This window comes from Lithobates pipiens, unplaced genomic scaffold (assembly GCF_037356315.1).
Source record: "Lithobates pipiens isolate NorthernLeopardFrog02 unplaced genomic scaffold, aLitPip1_a1.2 Scaffold_22, whole genome shotgun sequence".
Lineage (NCBI taxonomy): Eukaryota > Metazoa > Chordata > Amphibia > Anura > Ranidae > Lithobates > Lithobates pipiens.
In genome coordinates this window covers 300,700,936-300,725,684 of record NW_027507784.1, presented here as the reverse complement: position 1 = coordinate 300,725,684, position 24,749 = coordinate 300,700,936, and the positions used below count along the sequence as shown (strand labels likewise).

The 24,749-nt window shown below is 41.8% G+C and overlaps 1 protein-coding gene across 1 annotated transcript in view; it reads left to right on the top strand.

Annotated features, from left to right (window-relative positions):
• UBFD1 (ubiquitin family domain containing 1) overlaps nt 1–21,591 on the top strand; it is a 38,106-nt gene extending 16,515 nt beyond the window's left edge. Inside the window, exons 4-7 of the mRNA XM_077449241.1 lie at nt 2,252–2,317; nt 9,234–9,339; nt 15,306–15,388; nt 20,759–21,591. Of these exons, the coding sequence (XP_077305367.1) occupies nt 2,252–2,317; nt 9,234–9,339; nt 15,306–15,388; nt 20,759–20,869 (366 nt within the window). The 3' untranslated portion in view covers nt 20,870–21,591. The remainder of the gene's footprint in view (nt 1–2,251; nt 2,318–9,233; nt 9,340–15,305; nt 15,389–20,758) is intronic.
• Nucleotides 21,592–24,749: the final 3,158 nt, after the last annotated feature.

Sequence of the window (24,749 nt, the reverse complement as noted above, 5' to 3'; positions counted from 1 at the left end):
ACAGTGAGAGCCATTATCCACAAATGGTGAAGACATGGAACAGTGGTGAACCTTCCCAGGAGTGGCCGGCCACCCAAAATTACCCCAAGAGCGCAGCGTCGACTCATCCAAGAGGTCACAAAAGACCCCACAACAACGTCCAAGGAACTGCAGACCTCACTTGCCTCAGTTAAGGTCAGCGTTCATGCCTCCACCATCAGGAAAAGACTGGGCAAAAATGGCCTGCATGGCAGAGTTCCAAGGAGAAAACCACTGCTGAGCAAAAAGAACATCAAAGCTCGTCTCAATTTCTCCACAACACATCTTGATGATCCCCAAGACTTTTGAGACAACATTCTGTGGACCGATGAGACAAAAGTGGAACTCTTTGGAAGGTGTGTGTCCAAGTATATCTGGCGTAGAAGGAACACTGCATTTCATAAAAAGAACATTATACCAACAGTAAAATATGGTGGTGGTAGTGTGATGGTCTGGGGCTGTTTTGCTGCTTCAGGACCTAGAAGGCTTGCCGTGATAAAAGGAACTATGAATTCTGCTGTCTACCAAGAGATCCTGAAGGAGAATGTCCGACCATCTGTTCGTGTACTCAAGCTGAAACGAACTTGGGTTCTGCAGCAGGACAATGATCCTAAACACACCAGCAAGTCCACCACCGAATGGCTGAAGAAAAACCAAATGAAGACTTTGGAGTGGCCTAGCCAAAGTCCTGACCTGAATCCTATTGAGATGTTGTGGTATGACCTTAAAAAGGCCGTTCATGCTCGAAAACCCTCTAATGTAACTGAATTAGGACAATTCTGCAAAGATGAGTGGGCCAAAATTCCTCCAGGATGCTGTAAAAGCCTCATTGCACGTTATCGCAAACGCTTGGTTGCAGTTGTTGCTGCTAAGGGTGGCCCAACCAGTTATTAGGTTTAGGGGGCAATCACTTTTTCACACAGGGCCATGATGGTTTGGATTTTTTTTCACCTTTAATAATAAACACCTTCATTTACAAATTGCATTTTGTGTTTACTTGTGTTGTCCTTGACTATTGTTTAAATTGGTTTGATGTTCCGAAACACTTAAGTGTGACAAACATGCAAAGGAACAGGAAATGAGGAAGGGGGCAAACACTTTTTCACACCACTGTATATGTGTGTGTGTATGTATAATATAGATGGATACAGGCACAATTTTCATACTTTTTGGCTCTGTATGCCACCAGAATAAAATTAAAAGACACAATCCAAATGAATTTGAAGTGCAGAATTTCAGCTTTTAATTCAAGGGGTGGAACATAAATATCAAGTACAAATTTTAGGAACTGCAACCATTTTTCAGGAACAAAAGAATACATACAAAACTAGTCAACACATTACATCACTTCTTCTAAAGTTGTATTCTGTCGTATGAGAATTTTTGTATGGTGAGTAACCTCTTCACTTTCGACATCAGATTAGCATATAACAAAAAAAACGGTCATCCGAAAATCTGATCATGTGTACGAGGCATTTAGAATCAACTCCAGAACTTTTACTTGCTTAATTGATGAAGATATAATGAAGTAGTAGCCCACACCTGGCCATGAAACATATTTTGTTTCAATTGTCAAATTACTTTTGGTCCCTTGAAATAGAGGGGGTGGCTATTCTTAAGAGCTGTAATTCCTAAACCCTTCCTACGATTTGGATGTACACACCCTCAAATTAAACCTGAATATGTTTTAGAAAAAAATTATTAATATAACATAATATAATATAACATAATATAATATAGGTAATATAACTATAAATATTAATATAACAACTATTGCTCCTGTGTCCAAATATATATGGACCTAACTGTGTGTGTGTGTGTATGTATGTGTGTGTATATATAATATATATATATATATATATATATATATTTATTAAATAAATAACCATCCATCCAATTATTTGCAGTGTATTCTTCAGGAATAATATAATGGTGGACTTATTTAAAGTGCAACACGAGCCAAAGCCTAACCACAGTTGTAGCTCTCCCCCCTCCTCTACTAAAAAAAAAAAAAAAAAAATGATATATATATATAATATAATAAAAAAAAAAATTTTTATTTCTTATCTTCTGAAATTTCTGAAGCAGATTATAAGACAAGAAGTGATAAAAAAAAAACAGGGACATAACAAAAAACATTCCCATTTGCTTATAGTTAAACCTCAAGGTGATTTTTTATTTTTTTTAAGCTTACTGTTGCTCTGAACTAATCTTTTAATATTATATATTTTAGCAACATAGAAAAGTGCTGGACAAAGGAAAACCGGAAGATGTAATGCCATCTTTAAAAGGCGTTCAGGTAAGAAAGCATGCTCCTGGTCTGGAGACCATTGAAAGTGTAAAGTCAGCTGCCCTCTAACAGTAGCAGCTGTCTCATGTAGCAGCTGTGTTCATGAAATGTGGGTAGCCATGTAATTGACAGTCATCTCTGGTGTTTCCAGCAGCAAGTGAATAGGGAGATACTTTTTCGTAGATGCTGGGTCAGCTTAAGTCCCATTTCATTTTCTCCTTGCATTCTTACCACTGTCATTGGAAATATTTGCATTTTAATGCATGCTTGAATGCATAATTTACCGTATATACTCGAGTATAAGCCGAGATTTCCAGCCCTTTTTTTTAGGCTGAAAGTGCCCCCCTCGGCTTATACTCGAGTCACCGCCGTCTGCCTACCTGATCAGGCATGTCATGTAGACAGACGGTGGCCAGCGTGTCATAAAAACATACAGCGGCCACTCCAGTATTTAAAAGCCGCGCCGCCTCCTCGTCTGATAGGCAGAACACTCAATTTCCCAGCAGTCAGTTTTCAGCCTATCACGGACAGCCTATCACGGACAGCCTATCACGGACATCCCCTCATCCTCGGACGAGGATGAGCGGATGTCCGTGATAGGCTGAAAACTGACTGCTGGGAGTGTTCTGCCTATCACAGACGAAGAGGAGGCGCGGCTTTTGAATACTGGAATGGCCGCCGTATGTTTTTATGACACGCTGATCGGTGGCTGCAGATGGGCACACGGAGCCATGCACAGGACACAAAGGATGAAGATTAGCACAGGTAGGCTGCAATGGACACAGGGAGGTATACACAGGACACAGTGAGGTAGGCAGATCTGCACAGGACACAGGGAGGCATGCAATAGACACAGTGAGACATGCAGCTGCAGATGGGCATTGTTGACCCTCTTTGCCACTTACAGTAGCTGCTGCATTTCCCACCCCCAGCTTATACTCGAGTCAATAAGTTTTCCCAGTTTTTTGTGGTAAATTAGGGGCCTCGGCTTATATTCGGATCGACCTATACTCGAGTATATACGGTACATGCATTTTGGTGTGGTGCGTTTACATACGTTTGGGTTTTTAATGGAAATGAGATGAAGTTCCCTGTTTTTTCTGGTACAATAATTTTTATTGTAAAAAAGAAAAGTAATATCTTGTCAAACTTTGACCCGCGCAGGGGTATAGTGCGTTGAATAGGACAAACAAGTAACAATTAGTAGTATTAGCTATCCATTGGGATAACCCAAGTGTCCATTTAAATTCCTGAGCATGAAGGCCATCTTACTGGGGCCCTAAATGCAGGTGCACAGAGTATCAGCAGAGGGAGTTGAGAGTACTGATCTCTTGAATACTGAAGTTTCCTGTTTTTAACTGACTGTACCCCTCTAAAACCTAGAGGAGATGAGTTCTATCTAGAATAATTTCACCCAAGACTGGCCATAGATGGACTGTTTTTTTTTTTTTTTTTATTAAAGAGGTTCTAAAGGCAGAAAATGTTTAATCTTAATGCATTATATACATTAAAGGGGAGGTCCATCCTAAAAAATAAGATAAAAAAAAAATGCATAAAAGGCTCCAAAAAATGTGAAAAAAAAAAAAAAAAATGTTTTTTTTACTTACCAGAAATGGCTGTTGCTAGGCAGATCGTCCTAATCTGCCTCTTCCTATTCCACTGTGATCTTCTGTCTTCTCCTCCTCGCGTTGTCTTCTGGGGAATGGGATGCAGTGTGTTGTGGGAATTGTGTGTCCCACAACACAGCGCGGCCTGTTCACAGAGCGCTGAGCGACTCGCACATGCGCAGTAGGAAACGGGCTGTTTCCCCTACTTTGAATGGCCGCGTCGGGACCCAAGGGACGGGTCGGCCTCAGGCGGCCGACATCACGGGAACCCTAGAAAGGTAAGTCCTTTTTAAAAGTCAGCAGCTACAGTGTTTATAGCTGCTGACTTTTTTTAAAAATCTTTTTTTTTTCACTGGCCCACCCCTTTAAGATAAAAAAAAACCTACTTTGTGCAGCAGCCCCCCTTACACTTGCCTAAACCCCATCCCGATCCAGCGATGTTGCACAAGAGCCTCGGCTGTCCAGGAATCTCCCTCCTCATGTCAATCGGTCAGTGAGCCAATGAGGGGGGAGGAGGGGCTGGGTTTGAGCCACAGCTGTGTCTCAATGGACACACGGCAGCAGCTTGGCTCAGGTGCCCCCATAGCAAGCTGCTTGCTGTGGGGGCACTTGGCAGGAGGGAGGGGCCAGGAGCGCCAGCAGGGGACCTGAGAAGAGGAGGATCAGGACTGCTCTGTGCAAAACCAACTGCTCAGAGCAGGTAAGTATAACATGTTTGTTATTTTTAAACAAAAAAAACAAGACTTTAAAGTGGTTGTAAACCAACTTTGACCTACAGGTAAGCCTAGATTAAGGCATACCTGTAGGTCCAAGAAATATCTCCTAAACCTACACGGTTTACGAGATAGTTGCTGAAAGACAGGCACCGCTGTCTACGGCGCACTGAGCGCGCTGCGGTCAACGGCGATATGCCGCGAGTGGCGGCTCCCGTGCGCCTGCGCGGGAGTGACGTCATCGTGGCTTCGCCGAATGACAGCGGCGGAGCAGCGAGACCCACCGAGAAGATGGATGCGCCGGACTATAGGGGACAGCGGTGACATCGCTGGCTACTGTGTCAGGTAAATGACACATAATGGACTACTATGCGATGCATAGTAGTCCATTATGCTTTGCCTTTGCAGGGAATGAATGAGGAAGTAACACCCATCAGGGTTTACTTCCTCTTTAATATCACTTTAAGCCAGAGGGCTGAATGGAAAAAAAAAAAAATGAATGGATTCCTCCAGCCACACAGTCGAGGTGGATAGAGGAATCCTCCTCACTGAGACATTGTATTCTGACAGTGGTGACTCTCCCCTGTAAGATTATAGCACATCGAGAAATTTTTTCCAGCAAGCCCATTCAACAGAAACAGGGAAGTGGTCACCCCTGAACTGAAATTAGTCTGCTCTTTGCTGAACCAGCCACATTTTGATCCATCTATTTCCAGCTTTACTCATCAGGCATTATACATCCATTTGAAACAGATGTTAAAGTGGACCTTCAGTAATTTTTATTTTTTTTTTTTAAATCTTCTGCCCTTGTTTTAACTTCGGATAGTAAAACATTTTTTTTTTCTGCCAGTAAATACCCTATACAGCCCACTTCCTGTTTCTTGTCTGGTCATTAACCTAGGCTTATGACATCATGCACAGCTCGCTCTCTCTAGTGAGAGTTTGCCAGGAAGGGAGTGGGGGATGAGTCATAAGAGAGCCAATGAAAGCTGGAGGTGTGCCTCTGTGTGTCTGTGTAAATCCAGGAAGTAAACAAGCAGCAGCTTCAGCTGCCCACTGTTAAAATGGATACAGCCAGACTTAGTGGAGGGAGATTTCTGCAGCCTATTTGGCAACTACAGAATCACCGTATATATAAAATAATATGCCAAGTGGTTGGAGGGAAGCTTCAGAATGGCAAAGAAGTTTTTTATTACAAATTATGTGACAAGACTGCAGTTCCTCTTTAACCACTTGCCGCCCGCCCTATAGCAAAATGACGGCGGCAAAGTGGTTTCAAAATCCTGACCGGGCGTCATATGATGTCCTCAGGATTTTAAGCCGCTGCGCACCCCCGGGGGCGCGCATCGCGGCAATCGTTGTCTGACACACCGCAACTACGATCTCCGATGGAGACTCTTTACCACATGATCAGCCGTGACACAGTGTAAATAGGAAGAGCCGGTGATCGGCTTATCCTCACTCGTGTACCAGGTATGCCACCCTAGACCACCAGGGATGCGAGTCAGTGCCCACAATGGGCATCACTGATTGGCATGCATTATTGTTTGGCACTGATTGGCATCCATCAGTACAATATAATACAATACAATGCCGCCTATCAGTGCTGCCTATCAGTGCCACATTTCAGTGCCCATCAATGCCATCTCATCAGTGCCACTTCATTGGTGCCACCTCATTGGTGCCCGTCAGTGCAGCCCCATCAGTGAAGGAGAAAACTTACTTATTTACAAAGTTTTGAAACTGAAACAAAAAAAAACATATATTTTTTTTTCAAAATTTACGGTGTTTTTTTATTTGTTTAGCAAAAAATAAAAACCGTAGAGGTGATCAAATACCACCAAAAGAAAGCTCTATTTGTGGAAAAAAAAATTCTAAATATTACAGTGTAGCATGACCGCGCAATTATTATTCAAAGTGCAACAGCGCTGAAAGATCAAAATTGGTCTGGGCAGGAAGGTGTTTAAGTGCCTGGTATTGAAGTGGTTAATGAGCATGGAAATGCAGAGGTGTATATGTACAATAAAGCCCTGAATATGGGAGGGCAAATCTTGTTTTTTTTTGTACAGTGGTTGTGATATAAAAATGACACACCTGGATTGAGCATGCATGTTTATGCATTGAGCAGACACTATCAGTTGTGGGCTTGTCCTCATAAGAACAGCCGCATTCTGCAAACCCATCCTAGGCATTGATCATTCCATGTTTGTGCAGACATTTGTGCAGTCACCAAATTTTAGTGCACAGAACATAGTCTCCAGCATATAGCTAGCAAATGAGGTTTAGCAAGCTGGTAAATAGATATTATAAAGAACCGTTACTAAAATCTTTATAAAAGCTTGGTTGTCATTAATCTACATGCAATCTAAACTACATTATCCAAATGCTTCAGCTAAAAAGATCCTACTCCAATCTGCTAGTAAGGATCTATTCACACAAGTTTTCATGCAGCAAAACACATGTCAAGTAGAAGTTCATTGTTTTCCTATGGGGCTGGTTAAAATCAACATGCTGCAGCTGAGTGTAAGAGGTTCAAGAAAACGATATGGCCTTTACGTACCAATGTTTGTGTGACGGCACGCCTGCTGCAATGCAAATGGCAAATTTTGCATTCAGCCATAAATTGTAACTCCACATACAAAACAATCCTCTCTAGATAATTTGTATACATTGCAAGGGTTGCTCAGAAAGCTTTGCTGCAGAGATTTACCTGCTACTGTTCACCTGACAGTGTTTCCTGCATTCTAGTCTAAGGCTGGCCATACATTATACAATTATCTTGTACAGTTGGTGTTGGTTCACACTGAGGCAGCGCGACCTGGACACGACCGATACGGCGACTTGCAAAACAACTTCTCTATAGAAGTCAATGCAGGTCGCCTCAAGTCGCCCCTAAAGTCGTACAGGAACCTTTTTCTAAGTCGGAGCGACGATTAGAATGGTTCCATTGTACAGAACGGGACGCAATGTCGTTCCAGTGTGAACCGACCCTTACCAAAACCATATGATGAAATTTTGTATGCACTCAGGCAGGTCCTTCCGCTACACAGTTGAAGGTAAATCTAAAGGAAATTGAACAAGAAAATTGTATAATTTATGACCAGCATATTTTGTTTTTCCTGACTAAGTGGGAGGGTCTACCTTTCTAAAGTTGTATGGCCATCCCCAGTGTTGTAACAGGTTGTTGAGAAAAGCAGTGAGCCAACCACATGAGCAGGAATATATGCATATCTAGAGATATAGAGATAGATAGCTCTATCACTAGATTTAACCCTTTCATGACTAAGCCTATTTCTTAGAAAATGTGAAAAAAATATATAAAATTGCTTAGAACCCCCAAACATTATATATATATATATATATATATATATATATATATATATATATATACACACACACATATATACACGCACACAGTGGGGCAAAAAAGTATTTGGTCAGCCACCAATTGTGTAATTGTCATAATAGGGTTTAATACAGGTATTTGCACCCACTTCCGGGCATAGATAGCCGCAGAATCTGCAGATATCTATGCCACTTCCCGATTCCCTTACTGAAGATGGAGGTGGCAGCACCCGAGAGCCGAGCAACAGATCAGCTTCAGGTGCCAACGTCGCGGGTGCCCTGGACAGGTAAGTGTCTGTATTTTAAAATAGTAGTATTTATAGCTGTTGACTTAAAAAAAAAAAAAAAACGGCGAAACTCCGCTTTTAAGGGGGATTTAGGATAGTCACCCACCCAGTGGTGTGCTGCAGAATCCTCTAAAAATTCTGCCCCTCGCATCCATCTTCTTATCTGATGTCCTTGTGAGGCCCGCCAGCTTTTCCAGGTTCAACTGCCAAGCCTCACAATGACACGACGCTAGGCCCAACCTCTCCTTTCTTAATGAAGGAGTATGCTTCCTGGAATATGTGACATGTATATCCCAGAAGGGGCATTGGGGCAGGCCTGAAGATTTTACAGGAAAAAAAAGTGAGCGCTTTGTGGAAAGGAGGGGAGGAGGGGTGGAAAGCAGCTCACATACACTTGAGGGTGAAGAACCACTTTAAAGTGTTGTAAGAACCTGCACAGATCCGTTGTGCTGCAGTTCAAGGAGTCTGCTGGTAGGAGGAGAAAGCAGAGTGACAAAGGAACTCCTCATTCTGCCACTTCTCCTTACACTGTCTAGTCACAGGGCAAGGGAGGGACAAGACTTATAAGAATTAGACAAATAATACGAAAAGACAAAAATACAAATCATTTTCAAGTAAAACCATTCCCTTGTGTGTAATTTACCCGTGTATGTATCCGTTTCCTAGAGTTTAGCTTTTAAGATGTGATAAAGCACAGAGGTATGAATGGGCACTAAATTGATAGCAGATTTTGCCAGGAAGTATCATCCCTTAGTAAAGCCCTTTTTAGATGCTTGTCTAGTAAATCTGAGCTATTTGTGATTTGTAGTAAAGGATGGGTCTGTAGCGGAAACACACAGTTAGCACTGCATATTGCAAAGTTATTTGTACAATTTTATACCCGAGAAGCACAGTAATTTTTGAAATGTGATTTTCATGATTGCCACTACAACATCTACAGCTGGTGATCACTATTACTGTGTGTGTGTTACAGGAGCGGCTTCCAACTACCCCAATATCCGGTATGTACAATAAGTCTGGGGGGAAAGTCAGACTGACATTTAAACTGGAGCAAGATCAGCTATGGATTGGTACAAAAGGTGAGCAATAAAAGACTGCAGTTGAGGTTCCATATAAAAACATACATTCCAAAATGAAAAGTCCAGTCCTGCCAATAGTGATGTTTTATTTTAAATGCACCACTTTTATGCTCAGATTCAGCCCCCTAGTTTAATATATGACTTTGGGTACTGCTTCAGTCCGATCTCTCTGCCATAATGTACTCTGCTACTCTCTTTAGCCGATTACCTGTGGTCAGTAGGTTTAACTCTCCAGCATCTATTAGAAACAAAATATAAGATTTTTGTCCCCCAACAATGTGGTTTTGTTGAACGAGGTGTGGTGACCCACTGGACAGAGAAACATTCCCAGGGTGATGGTAAGACACCTCTGTCCCCAGCCAGAAACAAAAAGTAACATCTGAAACTTCTTGATCCCAAGGGAACATGTGGATGCCTTTCTATGAGCCCAGCAACCCCAACAACATTGGGGTATCTGAAGGTAACTAAGGTAAGGAAGAGAGCAAAGGTGCACAGAAGGTCCACAGGAATAGGATCTATTTAGGGAGGGCCTAAACTAAACCTCTTTGCCGATCAATGAATCAAAATTACCAGTGTTAAATCCAGGAGGGGTCCTCTCCAAGTGAGGCCTGTGCATGTAAAGTCCTGCAGAAGAACTCAGGCTGCAAGAGTTTTCCACAGACATTTTTTCCAAGCGCTCATTGACACAAGGGCCTGCTTTGGCAGTGGAAAGGTCCCCTTTAAAGGAGTTTATCTGCCCAGGCATGGTTTAGCAGATTAAGGCCACTGCCAAAATAGGATCTATACAGGGAGTTTAGCTGTCTGTCAGTAAAATCCTGAAAGATGAGAACACCTCTAAACTATCTTGTGGGTTGCCTGTAAATGTGGATAACTGGTGCATCTTCATTGGGAAGACACAATCCATTTATAAGGTTTCTCGGAAAAGGCAGAACAAGCTCTGACACTCTGTCTGGAGTGGCCCAGAACCTCTCACTGTTGTTCCAGTCCTCATAGAAGAATGCCTCAAAGAGTAGGTGTAGTGGGAAGGTCTTGGCAGCTGTAGGAGCTCTAAAACACCTAAGGCTTGTAACAGGTTGAACCCACAGATGCAGGGTAATATGCACTGTATCAATCAGGTTTTAAGCAACCCCTTGTAAACCCCTTGTCATCAGCAGGTGGCTCAATATTAGCCTCTATATGGGGAGGACTGTTGGACTCAGACTGTGAATCATAGGTGGTGACCAGGCCCTTAGGCTCAACTAGATTTTGGGGCTCAGAGGTTGGTTCTGCCAGAAGATGGTGCCCTAGCGTGCTTCGAGCCTCTGTGGACAAATTGTCCCAGTAACTGGGCACAAACGGGCAGGAGGTCCAGACTGGACATGGAATTCTCCTGTGGACATGAGCAAGGCCTTGGCTTCACCCAATGGAGCTGCAGGAGAATCTGACAAAGAAGACACAATAAAAAGGTGTCGGATTGCATTCCTTCTCGGGATACCAGATAATTCCCCCAGTGGGATCTGGGTATGGCTCCCAAAGCTAGTGCTGAGGAACTACTGATCCAGAGAGCTACTGCTATGTATAGACCAGCTCAAATAGCATGGAGTCTTGCTTAAAGTCACCAACAAAAAACCACCAGCAGTGAAGTAAAAAATCTTCACGTACTTTGGCTGTTTAAAGCCTGGACTTGAAGTGGTTAAAACAAGCTCATGGCTGCAGCTATGAACGTGGTGTCATTTTTTTTTTTTTTTAAATAGCTGTTCAGTGCAGTGATGTTTGCCAGTCTCCTAACTCCCTGTAGGAAGCAGTATAACCTGAGTGTAGATGATCTCCTGTGTCCTTCCATGAAGAGTAAAGAAAATCAGTTTTGAGTTGAATTGCACTTTAAAAATTCAGATATAAAGAAAGGAATTTCAGTAAGTAGTAAAATCTTACAGTAACGGTGGCCACCAGCTTCCTTTACTCTTGTGCCTTTTTTATTGAATGTATTTTGTGCCAACTTTGTATTGATCGATCCTGCTTATGTATATAGGGAAAAGATGAACAAACAATAAAACATTAATGGACCAATACAGCCTTACATTATTTATAAACTGATACATTAATTGCCACCAGTAATTACATTTAGTAATTGCAAAGGGCAAACAAATCATCTCTAGTTTTTAACTTGCTGCAAACGTGCTCTATGTCAGTGAGCCAAAGAAATGAAATCGGAGACAGGCAGGCAGATGGCTGTGTGATTCCAGCCTTAGAAAAGCAGAGGAGAGTATCATGACCTAAGGCCCTCTATAACTATCACAGCCTTTGCCTATGATTCATCATCATTAAATATGTTTTCTTTATAACCGTCTAAAATCCCCCAATTTTTTATTTTCTTTTAGTTTAAAGTTTTTAAAGTGTTACTAAACCTGCAACCGGAAAATCAGTCTGTATACGCAGTAAGGCATCCTTGTTAAATTCACTGTGGAACCTAAGGGGGTTAATCCTCTGCATTGTGTAAAAAGGCTGTTTGATCCTGTCTTTTCTGACCCCCCCCCCCCGCCCCTTCTTCTACAGTCCCTGAAACCATCTCTTGACAGAACAGAGTGTTGGGGAAAAGCTGCACATGCTCAATTTGGTGTGTATTTCTAGAGATTTTTTTTTATAGGACAATCAGGGGAGAATGAAAACTCCTTGTACAAGCTTTAACTAGACACCGATAGACAACACAAAACTGCTATATGTGCTGCTGATGAGAAAAGGTATTTAGCAGCTTATATTTTCTAAACAAAAATGCATTTCCATGTTCTGTATACTGTGGGAGACCAGATATAGTGACTGCAGGGTCCTGGGTTTAGTAACACTTTAAGCTGTCTGAACCTTCTGAATTTTGATCCATCTATGAGCAGGCTGGTTGTACTTACCTTGATCATTACCTCCATCCTCACTAGTCTCCCAGTTCTTGCCCCTGAAAAACATCACCACAACATGATGCTACCACCACCCACCATGCTTTACTGTAGGCATGGTATTGGCCAGGTGATGAGTGGTGCCTGGTTTCCTCCAGACATGATGCTTGCCATTCAGGCCAAAGAGTTCAATCTTTGTTTCATCAAACCAGAGAATTTTGTTTCTCATGGTATGAGAGTCCTTCAAGTGCCTTTTGGAAAACTCTCTAGGCGGGCTATCATGTGCCTTTTACTATCAAGAAAAGACAATCCCCCCATCATTGGGACTTTGCAGTATGGGGTGATGTTTGAACAGAGAGTCTCTTGCCTATATGGAGATCTGAGGCTAAAGGATTTGGAGTGGGCTGCTACATATGGATAAGAAGCCACATTTTAAGGCATTGAATCGTGCTATTATTCATAACCTACAAACCTTGTTGGCAATTCGCAACATATGACTCCTTATGATAATCAGATACATTTCAGTAGGCAAGCCCTTTTTTCTGATAGTTTTGCATACCATTGATGCCCTTGGTGGGCATTGATTGATACCCCCGCTGGCAGTGCTTCATTTTTCCAAGTTGTGTGGTGGAACATTTTGCATGAAAGACAAAAGTATGACTGTATACACTCTTATTAAATAACCCTGACGAAGGTGCTTGAACCAGAAACGCGTCGGGTACCGGAGAATCACTTTGTATCAAAGAGCAACAACTATTTTTTTTTGTCATGCAAACCATGTAACCTGACTTTTTTTTTTGTCTCTTCTTTGTTTTTCTATTTTCACTTTTTGTACACTTGTTTTATTTTTGTTTGTCTTTTTAAACATACGGTCATTTCTATGACCGAACGATTTTATGTACACTCAATAAATTATATTTTCTAAATTTACACATGTGTGCTTGTTGCCTGCAAAGTCCAAATGAAGGGGGATTTTCTTTTCTTGATATACAATTAGAGATGTGGCTGCAACACGATATGGTGAAACCCTCTTTCTGTGCCTTTTTGCTGAGGAGGGCTTCCGTCTGGCCACTCTACCATACAGGCCTGATTGGTGGAGTGCTGCAGGGATTGTTGTTCTTCTGGATGGTTCTCCTCTCTCCACAGAGAAACGCTGGAGCTCTCTCAGAGTGACTATTGGGTTCTTGGTCACCTCCCTGACTAAGTGCCTTCTCAGTTTGGCTGGGCTCAAGTTGTAGAAACATCTCAAGGATGATCAGCGGAAACAGGAGGCACCTGAGCTCAATTTTGAGTGTCATGACAAAGGCTGTGAATACTTATGTACATGTGATTTTTTTTTATTTCATTTTTTTACCCATTTTTTTTTTTTATAAATTTGCAAAGATTTCTAGCAAACTTCTTTCACGTTGTCATTATGGGGTATTGTTTGTAGAATTTTGAGGAAAATAATGTGCTGAGGTTGCAGCAATTTGTCGCAGTGCAGCTTTACAACAGGACCTGAACATGGTGTGTTCTTGCTGTAATCACTGCTGGAACCACTCTCAGCCATTAGAGCTGCACAATTAATCGTTAAAAAAATCGCAATCTCGATTCACCCCCTCTGACATCTCTCCTGCAGAGGTTGCCATAGAAACAAGTGGAGAAACTATCTGCTCACTCAGCTGTCAAAAGAAAACATCTGGGCAGTCTGCCAAGTTTTTTTAACTTGAAACATTGTAACTAAGCTTCCTTCTTAGATCAAAGGGATAGAACTTCTGTGTAAATAAATAATGGCAGACTGCCAAGTTTTCAACATGTAAATGCAGGAAGTTTAACCACTTAAAGTATAAATCTTTTTCTGACACTTCTTTCTTAAATTAAAATCAATATTTTTTTGCTAGAAAATTACTTGAAACCCCCAAACATTATATATATATATTAGCAGAGACCCTAGGGAATAAAATGGCAATTGCTGCAATATTTTATGTCACACTGTATTTGCCCAGCGGTCTTTCAAATGCAATTTTTTTGGGGAAAAAAAATCACTTCAATATATAAAAAAAAAAATGAAACCGTAAAGTTAGCCCAATTTTATTTATTTTTTATGTGAAAGATGAGGTTACGCCGCGAGAATCATGAGCTATCTTCTAAGCAAAAAAAATAGTGATTCTGATTTTAGCCAGAATCGTGCAGCTCTTATGCCTTGTACAAACGGTCGGACATTCTGACCACAAAATCCTTCAGATTTTTTCAGACAGATTTTGTCCTAAACTGATGTTGTATACACACGGTCGGATAAAGTTGTCGGAAAATCGGATCGTTCGGAACATGATGACATTTGTTTGTTACAACAGGACTACATTCAGGCTAGTAGCCAATAGCTTTGGTCTCGTAATTTGATCTGAGCATGCGTGGCACTTTGTCCGGTCGGAAATTCTCTACAAACGATCGGAAAAGGTCCAATTGGATTTTTTTGTCGGAAAATTTGAGATACTGCTCTCAAATTTTTTCCGACGGAAAAAGTCCGATAGAGCCCACACACGATCAGATTTTCCGACAATATAATCCGATCGGACCTTTTCCGTCGGAATGTCCGACCATGTGTACAGGGCATAACAGCCATAGTCCAACACTAAGCACAGGATCTGAATTGATCAGCGATCATGCTGCAGAAAACTCATTAATGGCAGGGAGCTTTGGGTAGGCTGTCTATCCAACTTGTGTCTGTGTGTATTTTGAGATCCTGCTATTCAGGTATATATATATATATATATATATATAGCCATGATAAAGCTGTAGCACAAAATGCAAAGCATCTGTAAAACTTAAAAATGATTGGATTGTTAGCAATAGCCAATTGTACCTATGTACGCTGTGTGTAGGTGTCTATTTGACTATTGCTAATTTCAGTACAGCCTATTATTCACACATGGGCTAACATGGGTATGTAATGAACTGGCTGCAGTCTATGTATTGGTTCAGTCTACAAATACTTACTTTAAAGAAGGAAAAAAAACATCGACACTAGTAACATTTGATTGTAGTGTGTCCACGGCTGCAACAGCCAAAGCAGAACCTTCTGCAATGTATTTTTAATATATTTTTCCTTTTATTTTTCTGCAGAGAGGACAGAGAAAATCCCAATGGGTTCTATTAAAAATGTACTCTCTGAGCCAATTGAAGAACATGAAGATTATCACATGATGGTGAGGATTTAATGTATTTTCCAAGCTTGTTTATGCCCTGATCCTTTGCACATACAAATGTTTGCTCTTCTTTAAAAAATAGTTTTGTGACATTTATTTATTTATTAAAATAATAAACATGTTATGCATGTTAAATGGTTTTGCACAGAGCGGCCCTGAACCTTCTCTTCTGGGGTCCCCCCGCTGGTGATCATGGCTCCTCTTTTTCTTCATGTGCCCCCGCTGCAAGCCACTTGCTATGGGGGCACACAGTGCATGCTTGCTCCCAAGCTGTATGTGTCTGTGGAGCCACACAGCAGAGCCTTGCCCCCGCCCCCTCTCTCACTGCATTTGATTGACAGCAACAGGAGCCAATAGCTCCTGCCCGAGTTCCTGTGTGAAGAGGAAGAGGGGAGAGCGAAGAGCTGTAGCTGTAAACAGCTCTGGATCTCTTCTCCCCTCTCTTCCCCTTCACACAGGGAAAGGGAGGACAGAAAGCTGTAAAACATTTTTCTTTACCTTAGTGCAAGGAATGCATTAAGGTAAAAAAACATTTTGGCTTTAGAACCACTTTAATGTAGGTATTGGAATCACCAAGGTTTACTTAACCACTTCAATACCAGGCACTTACGCACCTTCCTTCCCAAGCCAATTTTCAACTTTCAGCGTTGTCGCAATTTGAATGACAATTGCGCGGCCATGCAACACTGTACCCAAACAATTTTTTATAATTTTGTTCCCACAAATAGAGCTTTCTTTTGGTGGTTTTTGCGCAACAAATAAAAAAAAGACGAAAATTTTGAAAAAATATAGTTTTTTCTTTGTTTCTGTTAAATCTTTTTGTAAATAAGTTTTCTTCTTCGATGACGGGCACTGATATGGCTGCACTGATGGGCACTGATAGGGCGACACCGATGAGGTTGCACCGATTAGGCGGCACTGATTGTCACTCATAGGCGGCACTGATAGGTGGCACAGTTGGGCACTGACGGTCACCGATAGATGGGCACTGATGGGCATGGATGGGCACTGAGAGGTGGCACTGATGACACAGATGGGTGGCATTGCTGGGCATCACTTTTTTTAGCTGGACCATAATGTTGCCAGTCAGTGCCCATTTGTGGGCACTGATTGGCATGTATTGTGCAATTTTTTTCTTATGTGGATGGCCATGGTACACTTACCTGGCCATCCACATGTTGCCTCCTTCCCTGGTGGTCCTGAGCGGCTTGATGGAGGTCCTGGGTGGGCATCCGTGGGGGGGCTGTGCTGATAAACAATCAGCGCAGACCCCCCTGTCAGGAGAGCCACCAATGGGCTCCGTTGGAGGCTCTTAACCGAGATCGGTGTAGCAGTGTGTGTCAGGCTGACACACCTCACCACCGATCGCCGTGATGTGGGCCCCATGGGCGCGTGGCAGCTGTTATCCTGAATGAAGTCATATGATGCCCAGTCAGGATAATGAAACCACCACCCGGCCATCGTTCTGCTATAGGCCGGGCGGGAAGTGGTTAAAGTAAAAACTTTTGTTTTTTTTTTGTGTTTTGGATAGAGTGGAGAGGGGTTAGAACACCTGTCAGGTTTTTTTTTTTTTTTTTTTGCTGTCTGTGCACCCCCTGTTAAGGAAATTCACCCTATCTATTTGTCCTGTTTACCATTTATCATTGAAAGAGACAGTAAAAGAAAATTCCAAATTTGGGATGTCCCCAGAAAAGTAATAGGGGAGAAATATTCTAATGGGGACACTAGGTCTGGTGGTTTAAGGGGTTATAACCCTCCCTTACTCTATCCAAGTGAAAAAAAAAGTTTTGCCTAATAGTTCAACTTTAAAAGTCCCCTTCCTTTTTTTTTTTTTCCTTATTCCACCTCTCCTATGTACCAATATAGCATTAATGTACTACTTTTGCAAAAATTAAAAAGCTTTCGATTTATTCAACACACGCTTACATCACTGTCCTCTTGGCTGTTTGTCCTTACTTTCTGGACAGACTTTAGGTCATGACACAGGAAGAGGTTTACCAGCTGAGGGTAGATGATGCAGGGTGTGTACTATTGAGGTCAGCTGGTCAACTTAATGCTATATTGGTACATAGAGAAGCTGGAATTTAGGGGAAAAAAAAGTGAACTTAGCCTTTAAGAGTTGCCTTCCCAACCTGCGCAAACTTATTTTTCTTCACTCTTCTGCTGCTGTTTGCCCATAAGAGTAAGCCCTGTGTAAGTTCCAAGCCTACACTTGGCCTGAGGATTCTCTCCCTACCCCTATGTGAAAGCACACTGAGTGCCTGAAGGGCCAATCATCAAGCACCTGTGCTGTCATGTGAGAGAAAGGGTTGTGGATTACAGGCTCTACCTATACCCGGAAGTACCAGGTATTTCACTTCCCTTTCCTAGTTGTGAACAGAAGGTGAGCAGTTGCTTCTGTGGAGAGCAGCAGTTAAAGTGGAGGGCCATCCTGACAAACAAAAGTACATAAAAATTTTGCCAAAAATCTGAAAAAAAAAAGACACAAAGCGCTGCACGACTCGCGCATGCGCAGTAGGAAATGGGCAGTGAAGCTGCAAGGCTCCACTGCCTATTTCCCTTAGTTGGAATGGCGGCGCCGGGACCCGAGAGTCAAGGGATGGGTCAGCATCGGGCGGCCGACATCGCGGGCGCCCTGGACAGGTAAGTGTGCTTATTAAGCTGGCCCTCCTCTTTAAGTGAACCTGTTGCATTGTCCACACAGGCATCATTGCTTTCAGCATTTGGCCATTGCCTTTGAGTTTGACACTGATGGAAATGCAAATCTTTGAGTTTTTACCAATGCAGGAATTGAAGGGACACTTAGTGCTGTGATAACTGTCTAAGAGAGGATAGCCTGTTGTGTCTATGGAAGCGAAAGTGAAGGTAGATCTCTCCAATTGGACACAGATGACAACAAAAAAATTGGTGTTTTGACCTTTTCCTACTCTATCGAAATCCCAAAATGAAAAGGAAAATGTTTTTTAGATTGAATTTGAAAGGTTAAACAAAAATCTGGTATCCCATGCCACAATCGGGTCTATGGCTAGCTTTTCAGGGTAAGCTAACAGGACAATTTTAATGCCATGCTCCTTTGCAATGTAACTGCTCACTGGGAATCTTTGACCTCAAGGTGCTGCTAATGTCAGCCATAGACAGTTTGAATCTCAGCCAGTTCAGCAGGAACCGGCCAAGATTCGAACCGTGCATGGGCAAGCTGGCTGTACCAAGTTAATCAACTTGGATGCAACCAGCCTGGCAGATTTTACTTGCGATTATCGCTAGCGGCAGGTATAGCCGCCAGCAATAATCACTGTTAATTGCACAGTATCATGTAACTAAAGCCTGCCATAGATGGATTGAAGCTCAGCTAGTCAGCAGGAACCAGCTGAGATTCAATCCATCTATGGGCATGCTGATTGTACTCAAGTCGATCCAACCAGCATGTTGGATCTTGAGCATGCTGTTATTGCCAACGGCTATACCCACTAGTAGTAATCAATGTGTTCTCCCTGCTGGGTCAGCTCCCCGTGCCCTCTTTCCCCCAACCCTCTCCCCTGGCCCTGAGAAAACACGATAGCTCCGCGGTAGGGATTCCTGCATCGGACAAACAATTCAATCTCTGTATTTGAAGACGATACTAAGCTAAGCAGGGCAATACCTTCTCTGCAGGATGTGGAAACCTTGCAAAAAGATCTGAACAAATTAAAGGGGTGGGCAACTACATAGCAAATGAGGTTCAATGTAGAAAATTTTAAAATAATTCATTTGGGTGGCAAAAATATTAATGCAATCTACTCACTAGAGGGAGACCCTCTGGGGGAATCTAGGATGGAAAAGGGCATGGGGGTCCTAGTAGATGACAGGCTCAGCAATGGCATACGATGCCAAGCTGCTGCTAACAAAGCAAACAGAATATTGGTATGCTTTAAAAGGGGATCAACTCCAGAGATAAAACGATAATTATCCCGCTCTACAAGACTCTGGTCCGGCCGCACCTAGAGTATGCTGTCCAGTTCTGGGCACCGATTCTCAGGAAGGATGTACTGGAAATGGAGCGAGTACAGAGAAGGGCAACAAAGCTAATAAAGGGTCTGGAGGATATTGGTTATGAAGAAAGGTTGCGAGCACTGAACTTATTCTCTCTGGAGAAGAGACGCTTGAGAGGGGATATGATTTCAATATACAAATACCATACTGGTGACCCCACAATAGGGATAAAACTTTTTTTTGTGGAAGGGAGTTTAACAAGACACGTGGCCATAGATTAAAATGAGAAGAAAAGAGGTTTAACCTTGAACTATGTAGAGGCTTCTTTACTGTGAAATGGATATTTTATAGATAGGCAACTCCTATCCTCATATTGATTAGTGGTTCCAAATTAATAACCACTGCAGTAGGGAACAGACACAAAAGATACGCTCCGCATCTTTCCAAATAACTGTTCTCCTCCTTTATTATGACGAATTTGAAGGTTTTTATACACATGATTAAGTATGTATCATATTAATATTACAATTGTACATTTATGGTAACAAGGGGCGTTACATAGGCAGGCTAATTCTAATCAGGACTCAAAAGAATACAAAACATGTACTGAAAACATTATTAGTGCCGTGTGCACAGTGAAGGCATTGCGCAATACATATAAAATAGAATACGGTTATATACAGAACTTAGAAGTAATTTCCATTACAACTGTAAGAGCGGCAAGGATGTGAAATTCCCTTCCACAGGCAGTGGTTTCAGCGGGGGCCATCGATAGTTTCAAGAAACTATTAGATAAGCACCTGAACGACCACAACATACAGGGATATACAATGTAATACTGACATATAATCACACACATAGGTTGGACTTGATGGATGTGTGTCTTTTTTTTGACCTCACCTACTATGTAACCTACTATGTAACAGTGTTGATGAGGGAAGCGAGTGATTTTCTTTCCTGCAAAATATGGTTGCAGGAAGGAAAATCCCATAGTTATGGCTTGGCTAAGATCTCCTGGGTGGCTTAGCCCTGCAGCTAAGCATTGCTATGCAATAGCTGTCAGGCATGGTACTCTGGATCTTTACATAAACCTTTATACTCCTATCCCAAAAAAATCTCAGGGGAGGTTAGCAAGCCCTGGCCAGTCTCTTGTTTTTCCGCAATATAAACTGTCACTGGTTGTCTACACTCCTTTCCATTCTTCCCACTTCACACCATATAGATGAACGCTGCCATCGGGCGCGTATTTATGGTTCTGTCTGAAGCTAAAGAAACTCTCAGGGCAATTGAATTTTGTCAACGCACCCAATAATGTTCTCATGATTATTGCCAGTGTTAATCTAGTGCACTTGCTCCCCATAATCTCTGCTTACTTTTGATGTTTCTTTGCTATGTTGGCAGGCTCTCCAGCTGGGTCCTACTGAAGCATCTTACTACTGGGTATACTGGGTGCCATCGCAATACGTGGATGCCATCAAGGACACAGTGTTAGGAAAATGGCAGTATTTTTGAAGTTACCTTCACCTCTGGCATAGAATACAAGACGCTGGGAGGAGCCAACAAGACCGCCTTTTCCCATCCTGCACCACAGGCACCGATTTCCCCACCCCACCCCTCCCATGGTGATTACCCATTTCCCAGCGCTCCACAGAACCTTCCAGGGGTGGAACTTTTGCCATGTGAAGCATCCTGTTGGGCAAAGAAGGCTCATTCTATAGGAGCCAGAGGTGACTGATCGTACCTAGTTTACATTTTTAACGTTTTTCAAGTTGTGGGATCCTGACCGCAGCTGCATCAGCCATATACCCAAGAATAAAACAAAACCTTCTTCTTTTTTTTTTTTTTTAATCCTTTATCGGCAAAGGGAGACTAATAGAGATCATTCCCCCCTCCCTCCTTCTCTATTGGTCTCCCTGAACCACTTTGAAAATATTGGTTATTTTGATGCTGACAAGCCGCTATCTGGGGACACGGCCTGCAGGGGGCATCCTCATAGCAGGCAGGGCTCCCTTCAATACATGCTGACAACCTCTAGTTATCACCGCTCACGATATTATACAGTGACAGCAAGACAAGTCTTTTCATGATAATTAGCGTTTGCCACAACCATGATGGAGGATGTCAACCTGTTTCATGAATTTATTTTTATTTTATTTTTGGATTTTTTTTTTTTGAATTAATAATTTAGAAAACAAAATAATTAAATTGGTGCAGGAAAGGCTGTACTGTCTAAATTTGTTTTTGTTGGTGTGTTTCATTTACTTGTGCAGTATTTTTCTATAATAGGATGTAGATTAAAGTGTATAACAAGCCAAATATTTTTATTTTTTTTGGTTTTGGATAAAGTCAAGTTTTTGTTGCTATCCAGTGCTCCATTAGAGAGAGATACCCTCACTTCCTGTTCAGCTGACTACAGTTTCTCTAGACAGGAAGTGAGGGAAAATCTTCAACAAACATACAGCCAGAAATAAATATCTGACAGTGGTTCTATTTTCCCCTTCTCTACTAAAGAAAAGCATTGTTACGTCTATCACTTTTGTAAAGTTACCCTAACTTCCTGTCTAGGAAAAAAAATTCAGCAGGACAGGAAATTAGCATTATTCTCCTGGATAGCAGTAAAAAACCCATTTCGGATGCTAATCTTTTTTTCCCACTTTTTTCAAAGTGAGCCACTTAGGCTCTATTCACACCAATGCGTTTTTACATGCTTTTTGCAGAAACACTGGACATTATTTTTAACATTGGTTCCTATGGTACACCTTCACATCAGTGCGTTTTAGTGCCTCTACGTTTTTTTTTTTTTTTGAAAGGGTCATGGACTTTTTTTAAACGCAAAACCACTGCTGTTTTTGGTTCAATAGACTTCAATGGAGAAGCTGCAGAAAAGCATGTAGTGTGTTTTTACCGCATTCTGCTTTTTTAATTTGCCCAACAACAAGTTTGCCCAAAAAAAACGCAACTTGCGGCAAAATGGCATCTGCAGAAACGCTCAAAAGCAGCATCTATATCTGTGAATTGAGCAGATTTACTGCTACAGTGCGGCCGTTCTGTGCAGAATTACATGCAGTATATACGTGATTCATGGTAGGTGTGCCACTCCTGCTGTGATTTGTCACAGAAGAAGGCAATCAATGGGTGCCGGCCAATGGATGTCCACCGGCACCCGCTGATTGTCAAGCAGAGATGCAGGATGAAGCTCTGCCTATGTAAACAAGGCAGAGCTCCGTTCTGACAGTGGGGATGTGATGGGTTTTGTGTCCCTGCAAAGCAGGGAATAAAATACAGCACATCCCTTAGTGAAAGCACCTCACACGGTACACAAAAACAATAGTTAGGTACACATTTAACCCTTTTATTGCCCTAAATGTTTAACCCCTTCCCAGCTAGTGTCATTAGTACAGTCACAGTGCATATTTCTAGCACTGATCACTGTATTTTTGTCACTGGTTCTCACAAAGTGTCAGACTGTCCACCATACTATAGCAGTCCCGCTGTAAGTTGCTGATTGCCGCCATTACTAGTATACAAAAAATAAATAAAAATTCCATAAATATACACCATAGTTTGTATATGCTACAAGTTCCACGTAAAGCAATCAATATATGCTTATTGGATTTTTTATTTTATTTTTTTTACCAAAAACATGTAGCAGAATACATATTGGTGATGAATTTATTATTTTCTTTTAATTGGATATGTTTTATTGCAGAAAGTAAAAAAAAAAAAAAAAATGGCCTGGTCATGAAGGGGGGTAAAAGGAACCCGTTTTGGCTGAACATACATCTTAGGGAAACCTATCACTGAAGAAAAATGTAGGCTGCAGATTTCTATTTCTGAAACTGCTTGTTGCTTGACTGATCCTTTGACGTTTGTACGCATAAAGCAGAGTTCCAGCTGGGTGAAAACAAATTAAGTCAGCAGCTACAACTACTGTAGCTGCTGACTTTTAACATAAGGACACTTACCTGTCCAGGGAGCCCGCAATGTTGGCACCCGAAGCCGACTCGTCCATCGGCTCCAGGTGTAGGTACCGGCATCCCTACCAAGGGAAACAGGAAGTGAAGCCTTGCAGCTTCACAGCCTGTTTCCTACTGTGCATGCGCAAGTCACGTTGCGCTTTTTGAACAGTCCAGTCGTCTTCTGGGGGGGACACAGGTCCCAGAAGGCACGTACCTCACCGTGGCTCCATGTGATGGAAGTCCTGAAGAAAATATACAAAAAAGGGATGAAATATCTATATCTATATCTATATATATTTTCCAAAAACAGGGTGTGGGGAGTGCTCATGTTTTCAAAGTAGTTACATTTTTCCCTGGATCTCTGCTTTAAACACCAACTCAGAACTAGTAATAGAGATAGGGAATGCTGGCTTTTTTCCCAAGTTTCGCTAGCTGAAAATTGATCTAGGTATCTGATTGTTAGGCCTCATGTACACACTGATGGTTGGAATAGGAAAGAACCCCTAGGGGTGGGATTTTTAAAGCACTACCAACAAGCAATACAGATAAAAATAGTAATTTTTATTAATAATTGTATAGAAAAATACATGGACCATTAGACAAACACATGGAAATCGAAAAATAAAATTGTGTGCAAATTGATGATACAGAGATCCTATACCCAACGCGTTTCGGAGATGAATGTAGTCGCCTTCATCAGGAGTTAACAGGAAATGTATAGTCTATAAAATACAAATGGTCAACAACCAATTTAATATATTACACCTAAAGTACATTGACAGTGTCCTTCTTTTAAAATGGATTTGGACGATCTTATGCATGTGCAATTGAACAAGATATAAGTCACTAGCACCCTAGGACCCCTTCATGGGCAATGCACTTCAGATGGAATATATTAAATTGATTGTTGACCATTAGTATTTTATAGACTATACATCTCCTGTTAATCCCTGATGAAGGAGGCTACATTTATCTCCGAAACGCGTTGGGTTTAGGATCTCTGTATCATCAATTTGCACAATTTGATGTTTCTCTTTCCAATATTCTAATTATATTATAATATTCTGTCTAATATTCTATGTATTTTACTATACAATTATTAATAAAAATTACTATTTTTATCTGTATTGCTTGTTGGTAGTGCCTTTAAAAATCCCACCCCTAGGGGTTCTTTCCTATTCTAATTTCTCATGGGATGTGGCACACCTTGGAAATCTTTTATATCAGAAATTCATTGTTACACTGATGGTTGGAAGCACTTTGTGTGCTGAGGTGTAAAATCTCTGGTGCCCGGGGAGCCGCACATTTCATATACAGCTGCCAATACAAGTGAGTGGCTGTACATGGCTATGCTTTGATAAATGCCAATGACTTCTGGACGCGCATACTTGGGTACTCGTTGATGCAGAAGCCATTGGCGTTTACCCGCTCAT